This window comes from Pyrus communis, chromosome 16 (assembly GCF_963583255.1).
Source record: "Pyrus communis chromosome 16, drPyrComm1.1, whole genome shotgun sequence".
Classification (NCBI taxonomy): Eukaryota; Viridiplantae; Streptophyta; class Magnoliopsida; order Rosales; family Rosaceae; genus Pyrus; species Pyrus communis.
In genome coordinates, this window is record NC_084818.1 from 2,624,631 (window position 1) to 2,637,568 (window position 12,938).

General features: G+C 38.8%; 1 protein-coding gene across 4 annotated transcripts; it reads left to right on the forward strand.

The window, feature by feature from the left end:
• Window positions 1–5,992: 5,992 nt before the first annotated feature.
• LOC137720042 (probable transcriptional regulator SLK2) lies at window positions 5,993–12,133 on the forward strand. 4 transcript variants are annotated; one of them, XM_068459042.1, is made up of 10 exons: window positions 5,993–6,104; window positions 6,748–8,001; window positions 8,250–8,381; window positions 8,551–8,599; window positions 8,961–9,175; window positions 9,263–9,331; window positions 9,843–9,943; window positions 10,049–10,142; window positions 10,252–10,321; window positions 10,944–12,133. In XM_068459042.1, exons 2-10 carry the CDS (start codon window positions 7,054–7,056, stop codon window positions 11,840–11,842), a joined length of 2,577 nt encoding a protein of 858 aa, XP_068315143.1. In that variant the 5' UTR covers window positions 5,993–6,104; window positions 6,748–7,053; the 3' UTR covers window positions 11,843–12,133. The 4 variants fall into 4 exon arrangements, with proteins under 4 accessions (XP_068315143.1, XP_068315145.1, XP_068315146.1 ...); XM_068459044.1 differs by having other exon boundaries at window positions 5,994–6,104; window positions 7,001–8,001; XM_068459045.1 differs by having other exon boundaries at window positions 5,995–6,104; window positions 7,247–8,001.
• Window positions 12,134–12,938: the final 805 nt, after the last annotated feature.

Below are 12,938 nucleotides of genomic sequence, written 5' to 3' on the forward strand. Positions count from 1 at the left end.
TGTTGGACATCGATTCAACAAATAAATCGAACAAGCTACAGCTTCTGCCCATAACTCTTTTGGCAAATTCTTCTCCTTAAGCATGAACCTTGTCATGTCAAGGATGGTTCGATTCTTTCTTTCGGCTATCCCATTTTGCTGTGGGGTATAGGCAGCAGTAAGTTGATGCCTAATTCCTTGCTCCTTGCAGTATGCTTGGAAAGCATTGGAGGTGTACTCTCCACCTCTATCTGATCTCACAGCCACAAGCTTGTGGTTACTTTCTGCCTCTGTGAGTGCCTTGAACTCCTTGAAAATTTTTAGGGCAGCTGACTTCTCCTTGAGAAAATAGACCCAAGTCTTTCTACTGAAATCATCAATGAAGGTAATAAAATACCTATTACCTCCATAAGACATGGGATCCAATGGACCACATATATCTGTGTGCACCAACTGCAGTGGTGCCTTTGCTCTCCATGTATCACCAACAGGGAACGATAGTCGTGCTTGCTTGCCAAGCACACAACCTTCACATACTTGGCGTGTGGCTTCAATCTGGGGTAGACCACGAACCATTCCTCCACTTGACAGCAACTTTAGGCCATTGAAATTAAGATGGCCAAATCGAAGATGCCATTTCCATGACTCATCTTCCATTACACCGATGTTGCAGCTTCCAATCTTTGTGTTCAAATTCAACGGAAACATCCGGTTCTTTGACATTCGAACACGTGCAATAAGCTTTCTCCTTGCATTTGTGAGAGTGAGAAGCATGTTCTCCATATGTATAATGTACCCTTTCTGGAGCAGTTGACCAATGCTCAAAATGTTGCTTTTCATACCTGGTATGTAGTAGGTATCGGAGATGTATTCTTCTCTTCCATCCTTCTGGATGATCTTGATCTTCCCTTTGCCTTCAACTGGCAACTTTGAGGAGTCACCAAGACTTACAGATCCATAGGCCCCTTCTTTGAGTTCGGCAAAAAACTCCTTCTTTCCACACATGTGATTGCTTGCACCAGAGTCCAAATACCAAACATCTTGTTGGCTACTGGAATCATGGTGTGCTAGTAAGACTGTAAGTTCTTCATCAGTATTTCCACTTGATTTTGCCATGTTGACATGCTCACCATTTTTATGTGAACATTCATTGGCATAATGTCCATATTGCTTACAGTTGTGACACTGGATATGCGCCTTTCCTCGAGTAGATCTCCACTCCTGAGACTGACCTTGATTTTGTGCATAGCCTCGACCTCTTCCTCGGGCTCGTCCTCGGCTACGGTTGGATGAGCTCCCACGACGTGAGTTCCACTGCCCACGACCTTTATTTGGTTTGTCAATATTCAACTTTGACTCCAAAGCTTGCTCTAGCGTTGTGGGGCTTGCATTTTTCTGAATGCGTTGCTCGTGAACTAGGAGGGATCCTAGTAGCTCTTCTGCGCTCATCACCTCCAAATCCTTGGATTCCTCAATGGCAGTCACCACATGCTCAAACTTAGATGTGAGTGACCGGAGTATCTTCTCAACAACTCGTACTTCATCGAGTCTCTCGCCATTTCTCCTCATCTGATTTACTATCACAATGAGCCTTGAGTGATAGTCGGAGATGCTCTCCCCTTCATTCATATGAGCAATTTCAAAATCTGCTCGAAGTGATTGTAACCTCACTTTCTTGACTCGATCTACTCCTTTGTAGATTGTACTGAGTGTATCCCATACTTGCTTGCTCGTTGTTGCTTCTACAACCTTCTCGAACGTTGAATCTTCCAAACCCTGGTATAGAAGATACATCGCCTTTTGGTCCTTCTTTCGTAAGTTCTTGAGAGTGTTCCTTTGATCCGCAGTATATACGGCTTCTTGCTCGGCAGTGGGTACAACATACCCACTACTGACAACTTCCCATAGCTCCTGTGATCCAAACAATGCTTTGAATTGGATGCACCATCTTTCATAATTTTCTTTCTTCAATGTGGGAACTTGGAGTTGCACTAAGTTGGACGCCATAACTGCTGCACCTGCCAGAATGGTATTCTGGCTCTGATACCAATTGTTGGTATTTGACAGTTTACTAACTCAATACCAAAATATGTGGGTGATAAGTTTACAAACTCTATCACACCTCTTTCACTTTGCACTCTCAAATAAAATTGGACAAAGAAAGAAATAGAGAAAGGAGGGAAGCAACAAGCTTTGGCAAAACACTTGGACTTTGATATATGAAAAAGGTTTACAAATTGTTGGAATAAGAAAGCTTACAAGCTTCTTCACAATTGGAAGTGGGATTTGGATGGGATGATTTACAATGCTTGAGAACTTGGGTATTTATAGCAAACCAAATGATTAAACTAAGATTATTTATTACCACACAAAACACATTAATTGCACCTAATAATTTTTATTCAACCATACCTAACATTGCCTAACTTTCAATGCCTAACTTTGACATTGATTTTCAACAATAGCAACCTATTTTGATTTGAATTTCCAACAAATCCTAAATAGGTCACCTACTAGTTTTGATCGAGTTGTTACTTAGTATTACAGTTTAGTGATATTTCTCTTCACTTGTAAGTAAAGACAACCAATTTACTCCCGCACTTTCTTAGTGTAAATAAATTTTGATCAAGTTTGTAGGATAACCCAAAAAAAAGTACCTTAGTCCTAGTGTGTACGTGTACATTGTTTGTGCACCAAATCTTTATCATGTCTCTTAATACCATGCATGATCTAATTAATAACTTTTCACGACATATCCCTTTGCATTATGGCTAAAGATTAACCCATGCTGATGATTAAGAGACCCAACTGCTAAATATATATGCCAAGTTCATCCATGGAGATTAATTGACTGGAATATCCCGACATATGATTTTTGAGAAATCTCGTACTTTTTTGGGGTAATTTTCTAATAATTTACACTGTCGGGATGGGAAATCGAATTCCAACTCGCCGTTCAGATGAACACGAATACCCACCCGAAGCCGTAGAATTTTCCAGGTACATTTTTGGTGATCACTGCAACACTCCCCTAGCCACAGGTCCTCCTCCACATCAGGTACTTAAGTCAAGATTAAGCGTAATGCAGCTTAATTAATTTGTTATGGCCGGCCGGCGGAAAGTAATTATCTACTAATCTTTGTTCGATTATATAAAACATGTTATGTAGCCTGTACCGGTAGTGATTTTAGCTCCACCAAATAGAAGCAGCGGTGCAAACAGGTTTCAACCCTTTGGTGTTGCACAAAGCAGTCACTTGGGGTCCTCCTCATATCCCAGCAGAAGTTTTAATCGACAGTTGCTTGAAGATGAAGCGTTAGCTCACGCGTTGCAGATGCAGGAATTGGAGAACGACTATCAGCATTTTTCCATGCAGAACACTATAGGGTATATAGAGTTCTATGTTTTTTATATTACAAACGCTATTCCTTCTCTAAATACTCCATCGACCGGACAAATCCACCTTTGATTAATTGGCCTACATTTTTTTCAATTCGCTAAAACTGCAGGATGAAATCCAAGATAATGTCGATGTAGATAACATGAATTATGAGGTAAATTCAATAATATATGAACATTATATTTTTATGAGTTATGATGTTATTCTATTTAGAGGATATTTTGAGTTTTCCGTAAAATATATTCAACCTGAAAAATTAATAAAAGCAATATATTTCATTTTGCATTCAAAAAATTGCATGTATTTAGTATGAGATCATATCATTGCGACAAAGTTTCAATTGAGGTGACGCATTGACACTTTTTTTTTGTTGTTGCATAAGACCTATAGTTCTAGTGGCATAGTCGAATTCTCTCTTGTATTGAAGATTTTAATTACTTAAATAAGAACCCAATTAGTGTTAATCAGTACTACGTACCAGGAATTGCAAGCTTTAGAAGAAACCAACGGCAGTGTTGACCAAGGACTATGTGAAGAGATTCTTTCTATATTGCCATCTCACAAGTACAAGCCACCAAAGAGAAAAGTCGGTTCGACAGATGATAGTAACAAAGAGTAAGACAGACCAGTTCTCTGTGATCTTAATTTTTGTTTTTTTTTATTTTATGCAAAACTGTGAGCGCTGAACCTTGGTGCGACGGATATGTCGTTCTTTTGTGACCAAAAGGTCACGAGTTTGAAACTGTATAAATCCGTTTACAAAGTAAAGATATGTAAACAGATTAGCTTGTCTGTTATAATTAACACCCCCGTCCTGACCCTCATAAAATGAGACGCCTTATTAACATGTGATCGCTCTTGATGCTAAACTGTGATAAAAAAGAGATTACTTTGGCTTAATTGGATGAATAATATTATATCATTTTGTAGGTGCTCTATATGTATGATGGACTATAAAAGGGGCGATGCGATGACCACTTTGCCGTGTTCGCACCGGTATCATGAAAAGTGCATTAAAAAATGGTTGGAGAATGATAAGGTATTTAAAATGTTTAAGATTTTTTTATTAATTCTGAGAGATGATTAGACGATGGAAAAAAATATTTTAATTTTGTTAATAATTATTTCTCCCTCTTTCAGAAATGCTGCATCTGCAAAAAGGAGGTAATGCCTTGAGCCATGGAAGAGAAAATTACAGTCGCCAGCAGCTAGCTCCATAAATATTTGTATGAATTTTCTGTGATTTAAAATTGAAATTAAATTCATGTTATATTACTCTTCTATATATAGTCATAAAAAAATCTTTTTGGACCACAGAAAATAAATATCATTGGTAAATTGTTATGCTTTCCTCATTTATTTGTGCAAGGCATACAATTTACAAATTTCACGTTGTAATTTAGTCATTATTATTATTATTATTTTTTGTAATTTAGTCATTATGGACCATAGAAAAGAAATATCATCGGTAAATTATTTATTTACCAAAAAAAAATTGGTTCAAAACAAATTTGAAGTCGGGTGTCAACATGCTCCATTTATTTATAAAAAACTCTTGAATAGGGTGAGATTTTTCAACATGCTCAGAAGACGAACGGATACATGTCATAATATAGATACAGAAAAATATATCGTCTGATACTTTTGTTCTGGATATTTTCTCCTTAAATCGGATTGGGCCTATTGTAGTATTGATGATAAAAAAAAAAAACAAAAAAATAAAAATAAAAAATTGAAAAAGCGAAGTTTGTTGGGCCTATTACAATTGGGTGTGAATCTTGACTTTGTTGGGCCTTAAAGAAAACGACATCGCGCCTGCATTTGTTGGACTTTGTTGGGTAACAGAAACATCATCTTGAAACATCCTAAGATCGCCATTGTCTGTGTTTCTGTCCTTGGGGTTAAATTAGTCAATTGGCAATCTTTAACGAAATTAAACAGAACAGAAGCCACACGTGGGAAAATCAGACGGTAGTCTGTCTCTATCCGCTAACCCTATATGGTGAAGACAGTTATATTCTCACACTCATTTTTTTCGTACACACTTCTCGTTAATTTTCTGTCATTAATCTTTTGCAATTTATTTAATTTGACAGTTAAAAATTGAGATAATGGGTGCAAAGAAAAAAAAATGGTGAGTGAATAACATTACTTTACAATAAAAAATCGAACACAGTTGGGAACGGAAAAACCATCCAGCAGGATAACCACACGTGTCCAATATTCTTTAATTACCTTGCGAATTGTCATATTTGTCCTCGATTCCGTTACCGAGAAGGGGAAAGACTGCAGACCTATTCAGTTACAACCGGATGCACTCGATCGCAGCTTGTACAGGCTAATCCAGGTACGACCCTCATAGCCCATAATAAGTAACCTAGAGATCAGCTAATCACATTCCACCACGTGTCTCTAGTCTTCGTGTCGCCATCGCGCGATCTACCACCGACTATTATCTTCAACCGATGAGAGGACACGTGTCCCTACTTTCACCGATTGAAGCCGGTGATATAGGGTAGGGCACCGATGCAGCCGGTCAGTCCCCCTCTGCGATTCGCGGTAGTATATAAGCAGCGCCCCTCCAACTTCTTTCTTCTCTCCGTTTCTCTCTCTCTCTCTCTCTCTCTCTCTCCAAAACTTCTCTGCAAATTTCGGCTTTTGTTTTTTTTTTTTTTTTTTCAAATTAAGGCAACGTTTCGGCTTTTTAGAGCTCCCGATTCCTGAGGTCAGTAGCTGCCGTACATTTATCTCGATTAATTTTTCTGTTTTTTGCTTCGATTTTTGCTGCTATTTCAAGTTATCTAATTTGGTTAATTAAATTGTGCTCTGATCGATCTCTGGACTGCAAAAAGCTTACTGATTTTTTGTTCTACTTAGTCTTCGAAATTTCGTTTCCGCTGCTCGATCTTCTTGTTTTTCTGCTTGATTACGATTTTTACTAGTTTAATTTTGTTCAAAATTTGAGCTGGAGCTGCTTTAAGTTCGTCTTTAGTCTGTAATTATCAGTTTAATTGATAAAGATTGAGCTAAACAATTGATTATTCCAATTATATTTTGTTAATTTTTGATTCGGTTGAACTGGGTTGGGTTTAGATCCTCTAGAAATTACGGGGTTCAGGGCTGATAAGCTAATGTCATAGTTTCAAGGGTAGCTTGGTTGGAAATTAGGGTTTTTGTGGGCTCAGTAGAGAATCAACGTTTGGAACCCTAGGGGGGCTTTGGGTTTGAGTCGGATTTCGTGTTTCTTGCCTCGTTGCTGAAATTTACTTATCTGGCCGGTATTGGTTTGGAATATAGTTTAGTTTCTATTTTTAGTTTTTTTTCCTGGTCCTACTGCTGATAGTGTTGTTTCCTCTTGTTTATCTTAGATCCCCATGAGAAATTGTTGAAAGCTCATACAGAAAATAAATATTGTGCACCATCTTGGGTAGCATATTTATCGAATAACTGGTGAAATTAGTGACAGTGAGGTGGGGTGTCTGAAATTGTTTGTATTTATACTGGTGAGAGTGCCCAGATTGTATTTGTGAGCCTTTTTCTTAGAGGGGTTGCTTGTTTCTTTTGTTTTTGTATCTATTGAGTGGGCTGAGCATATTAATTATTGTAAAAATACTAAGTCAGGCCTGGCTCTGGAGAGCTACTTAGACTCTGGCCACCAAAGGGCGGTGCCTCCTATGGTGCCTTCTCGGGTGGCTGGAGGATTAGCTCAGTCTTCACCAAGTTCTGGAATTTTCTTCCAAGGGGATGGGCAGTCTCAGCTTGTAGTTAACTCACACTTGAGTTCATCTTTCGGGAACTCTTCTAATTCCATTCCCGGAACTGGGCGTTCAAATCTCGGTCCGGTTTCTGGGGACATGAATAATGCAGTTTTGAGCGGTGTGGCGAATTCAGGTCTAAGTGTTGGGGCAAGTTCTTTGGTCACAGATGCAAACTCTGTACTTTCTGGAGGTCCCCATTTGCAAAGAAGTGCAAGCATCAATAACGAGTCATACATGCGCTTACCAGCATCACCCATGTCCTTCTCTTCCAACAATATTAGCATGTCAGGGTCATCGATTGTGGATGGGTCTTCCGTAGTGCAACAGAGTTCTCAGCATGACCAGAATTCTCAACAAATTCAGCAGAATCAGCAACACCAGAACCAACGGCAGCAAGGGCCTTCTAGTGCTACTTCCTTACCAACATCCCAAACTGGTCAGGTTTCCCTTCCCATGGGAGCGCGAGTACCTGGAACCTTTATTCAGGATCCAAACAATTTGGCCCATGTCGAGAAAAAACCCCGTCTGGATATCAAGCAGGAAGATATTCTACAGCAACAGGTGATACAACAGTTACTGCAAAGACAGGATCCAATGCAACTCCAAGGTCGAAATCCCCAGTTACAAGCCATGCTTCAGCAGCAGAGATTACGGCAACAGCAACAGATTTTGCAGTCAATGCCTCAACTGCAGAGGGCCCAGTTGCAGCAGCAGCAGCAGCAGCAACAACAACAACAGTTGAGACAACAGCAATTTCAACAACAAGCAATGCAGCCAGTATCTTCCATTAAGCGCCCCTATGATGGTGGCGTATGTGCTCGTAGGCTGATGCAATATCTATACCACCAGCGGCAACGTCCTGCTGTGAGTTCCCCTGTTTAATGCACTCCATTGTGCAACTGTTTTTCCCTCTTCAGTTCCATTTTAGATGGGTTTATATTATAGACATGTCTTCCTTTTTGTTATAAATATGTTATTTATACATTCATACTATTTCTTAGATTCATGGTCCAATTTCAGTTCAGTGGGATCTTTTATTGACATTTTTTTACATCAAGAAAGTTTTATAAAACTCTTAGGTTTATCTAATTATGTGTGGATTTTGTTGACAGGACAATAGTATTGCTTATTGGAGGAAGTTTGTTACAGAGTATTACTCTCCGCGTGCAAAGAAAAGATGGTGCTTGTCATTATATGATAATGTTGGGCATCACGCACTCGGTGTTTTCCCTCAGGCTGCTATGGTCAGTATATGCGTTAGTTAACTCCTGTCCAGTCATGTGATTTGTTTCTTCTATAATCATAAGTGACCGTGTCTGTATCTACAAGTGATACCCTTATCTATATAATTGCATAGTTAACGCCTAACGTCAACTGTTCTCACATGTGAATATTCTCTTTCTTTTTGGTCAGGACGCGTGGCAATGTGACATTTGTGGTTCTAAATCTGGAAGGGGTTTTGGTAAGAAATCTGAAGTTTTATGTTAGTTTATTGGGACCTTGCCAAGGGTTTTACAAAACAAGAACAATGATTTTGGGTAAACAATTAGTTCTTGCTTCTTATTTGTCTTGAGGTACTTCTTGCTCCACTTTTTATGCTTTTTGCATAGATGGACACTACCCTCATTGTCTTTTTAAGTTTCTGCTCTGATGCCCCTTACAGTCGACCATTTTCTTTCACTAGTCTCCTGAAAAACATTTCTGTGGCCAAGTAACTTAGAAATGTATAGAGATCTCATATGGCATCACCTCTTTGAAATATTTAAAGTATTTATAGTATTTTAAACTGAAACTAACCAACTAGTTTCATGTCATGGTTACAGAGGCGACATTTGAAGTGCTTCCTAGACTTAATGAAATCAAATTTGGCAGTGGAGTCATCGATGAGCTTTTGTTCTTGGACTTGCCACGTGAACGTAGATTTCCTTCTGGTGTCATGATGTTGGAGTATGGGAAAGCAGTTCAAGAGAGTGTATATGAGCAACTTCGTGTTGTTCGGGAGGGTCAGCTTCGTATTATATTTACGCAAGATTTAAAGGTAAGAAAAGAATTCTTAATTTTGACTGTTGGTTTCTGTGACTTGGAAAATAACCTGCTTCAAACCTTCTACTTTATGCTTTATCAGATATTGTCTTGGGAATTCTGTGCAAGAAGACATGAAGAACTTCTTCCTCGTAGGTTGGTTGCTCCGCAGGTACTGGTCTATGTTTGCCTTATTTAAGTTTTTTTCTTATTTGGATGGTTGACATGCATTATACTTTATGTATGCGTTAGCTAGAAGCACTTTTTTCATTGTAATCGTTATTTTTTATTGGTACTTCTCAGTTTTGAGTTTGGTGATGGTGAGAATATGATGATCGGTAGTGATATCCAGTGATTTAGCTCATGTGTTATGAGAAATGTGCAATTCTGGAACCTGTAATGACATTTTTAACTCTTAGACTGTAATGCATGTGTAAAGGTCTTTTGGGAATCTATTAAGAAATGTTAAATTGGTATAGTGTTGTTATTCCTTGATATGGTTGTATTCCTATGATCCATCTTAGTTTGATTTTAGTTGGGCTGGGAATATTTTTCTAATTTTTGTATTTTCTGTTCAGTGATTCATTATAATTAAATACATCACAATGTTAGCAGAAAATAAAAGTAGATAAAATTGGGCAGACTCTATATCTCGCACTTATGAAGCATGCTTTTTTCTTCAGGTGAATCAGTTGGTTCAAGTTGCTCAGAAATGTCAAAGCACAATAGCTGAAAGTGGATCTGACGGGATCTCTCAGCAGGATCTACAAACAAACAGCAATATGTGAGTTTATGAATGGATCAGTGAATGCCTTTTTTTTTCAGTACTTGGGTATTAGATTTTGATTCCTTTCAGAAGGGCTGCTCTGATGTTGATTGTTTTCTTCAGGGTACTGACAGCTGGACGGCAGCTTGCAAAGAGTTTGGAGTTGCAGTCGTTAAATGACTTAGGTTTTTCCAAAAGATATGTGAGGTGTTTGCAGGTATATGCTATTGCATTTATGGACATGAGTTCTGATTTAAGAAATAAACTTACGTTATATTTTCTTATTCCGAGTTTTGTCTTAATTGCTTACTGAAAGCTGTTGACAGATCTCAGAGGTTGTCAATAGCATGAAGGACTTGGTTGACTTCTGCAGGGAGAACAAAGTTGGGCCAATTGGTTAGTTTCCCTTGACCCCATATTGCCATGTTGTAAATCTCTGCTGCTGCTTTGCATGGATACTGATTGTTAGTACCATCTTGGCTTTACATGCATGCACAGCACTATCTTAGCGAGCTTCTTAAACAAACCATGACATGATTACACAACTGATACTCTACTTGCTACTATTTGTAGCTTTATTGAGTCATACTGCGATAAGCATTATCTTGTGGAATCTTCAATTTTGAGCTAAATATACATCTTGAGTATTATGTCTGATTATATAAATGGAGATTTGGCCTCTTAACATTCTCCCGTCACCAGACCTGTCATCTCCAACCTATTTTCCTGTAGGAAGTAGTTTTGTCATTGTTTCTTTAGTTCAGTATTGGCCTTAGTTCAAGTCAATCTTTAATGCGGTGAAGAATTTGGTACTTGGTTGCTTAGTTTTTTGTTTTCTCCTGTGTTTCTGTTTTCCTTTCACCCCTTTTACAGTGGTCCATTGACGTAGTCTGTTGGTTGGTTGAATCAGTTGCGTATTAAATTGTCTAGCAACAATTATTAAATTGTCTAGCAACAATTATGACTGACATTTTTTATAATGATTTATTTTCTTAGTAACTTATGTTGATAATTGCAGAGGGCTTGAAGGTTTATCCTCGGCATGCCACCGCGGCCAAGCTCCAGATGCAAAAGATGCAGGAAATGGAGCAGTTAGCAAGTGCTCAGGGTTTGCCCACCGACAGGAACACACTCAATAAGATAATGGCATTGCATCCTGGACTGAATAACCAAATGAACAACCACCAGATGGCTGGTCGTGGAGCTATGAGCGGTTCAGCACAAGCTGCTCTGGCACTAAATTACCAGAATCTGCTCTTGAGGCAGAACTCAATGAATTCAAATACGAACTCTCTTCAACAGGAGGCATCTTCTTCCTTCAATAATTCCAATCACAGCCCATCTTCAACATTCCAAGGTGCCGCTGCTTTAATACCGGGATCCATGCAGAGCTTACCTGGTAGTGCCTTGTCAAGTCCCCATCTACCCTCGCGACAGCCGCAGCAGCTGCAGCAGCGGTCACTTAGTTCCAATAGCTTGCTACAACAAAATCATTCAACTGGCTCCCAAGGCAACCAGACCTTGCAGCAACAGATGATCCAGCAACTGCTACAGGAGATGTCCAATAACAGCGGGGGAGGACAACAATCTCTTCCCAGTCCCAGCACAAATGGGAGTGTGGGAAGGAATGGATTGAGTTTTGGAGGCAACAATCCAGCGGCAGCTCCATCCACCTCCAATGTGTCTGGTAGTCACGGCCCTGCTCCAAGCAGGAGTAACAGCTTCAAAGCCACTGCAAACAGTGACTCTTCCGCAGGAGGCGGTGGTGGTAACAATGCCTACAACCAGAGAGCCCCGGATTTACCCTCAAACCTTCACTTGCAGGAGGATCTGGTACAAGACATTGCCCGTGAATTCACAGAAAATGGTTTCTTTAACAGCGATCTTGACGATACCATGTATGGCTGGAAGGCGTGATGCTAACATAATTTGGCCTCAATTCGCTCCCATTGGGTATGTGGCCGGCATATATCTTTGTACAGGACAATTTAAAATAGCAGTTTTCCACCCCCTTTCGTTTCGATTTGGTCTCAGTATTGTTGTGACATCGTGCACTTGTACTTGGGTAGTTCAGTTGAGTAGGAATTTTTTGTGTTTTCTGAAGGTGTTTATGTGTCTTCATGTCTTGCAAGTGTAATCTATTGGATCAAAAACAACTCTTGAGAACAGCTTTAAATTTCCCAGTTATATGATATTTTACATATTTCACTTCTGGTTTCTGCAAATTATACAATTTCAAGTGTTCTCCTTTCTGAAGTCTTCATCCGTTTAAATTAGGGAGTTTTAACGAAAAGCTTGCGGTACTATTCACTTTAATGAAAAATCATATTTTTATACTAAAAAGGCAAGTTTAGTACTATTCATTTTATCTTTTATTTTGTCCTTATCGTTAAAACTCAAAGTTTTCAAATTTTTTTATTAGTTTTCCTTTTAAATTATACTGAAGCAGTTTTTCTGGTGTATATACATTAACCGTGCACGGATCAGGTATGATGAATATTTACAAATGACTCGGCAGATTGTGCAGTAAACCAGTAATTTATGCGACGTCGCTCAGTGGGCCAAATAATCGTGTCAGTGTCTCTACATTGCCATGAAACCACAAGATTGGACAACCTATATGAAATAAGTTTCATAAGTTCACTGCTACTATAATATCTAGTTTCAATGACTTATCATGCGTTAGTCAGTCAGTCCTTACATGAAATTATGTAGTTTACTTTAAAATGTCTGATAACGGTGTATCTATTCTATGAAAGTTCCTTGTGATCATGAAATTATAGAGTTAATTTATTATTTTTTTCTTCCAAAGTACCAAAGAATATGAAAAAGCCATTCCCACGCGTTGGTTTGGGGAAGCCATTCACATTGAAACACAAAAGAATAAGAATATGGCAAAAGACATATGCACATTACTTTGGTTCAAATTTAAACATGTTATCTGAGCCACCCCCTCACTAAATTCAGATGCCAAACAGAACAAATTGCATGCTTTCGGTTAGGGTTGCTTCTC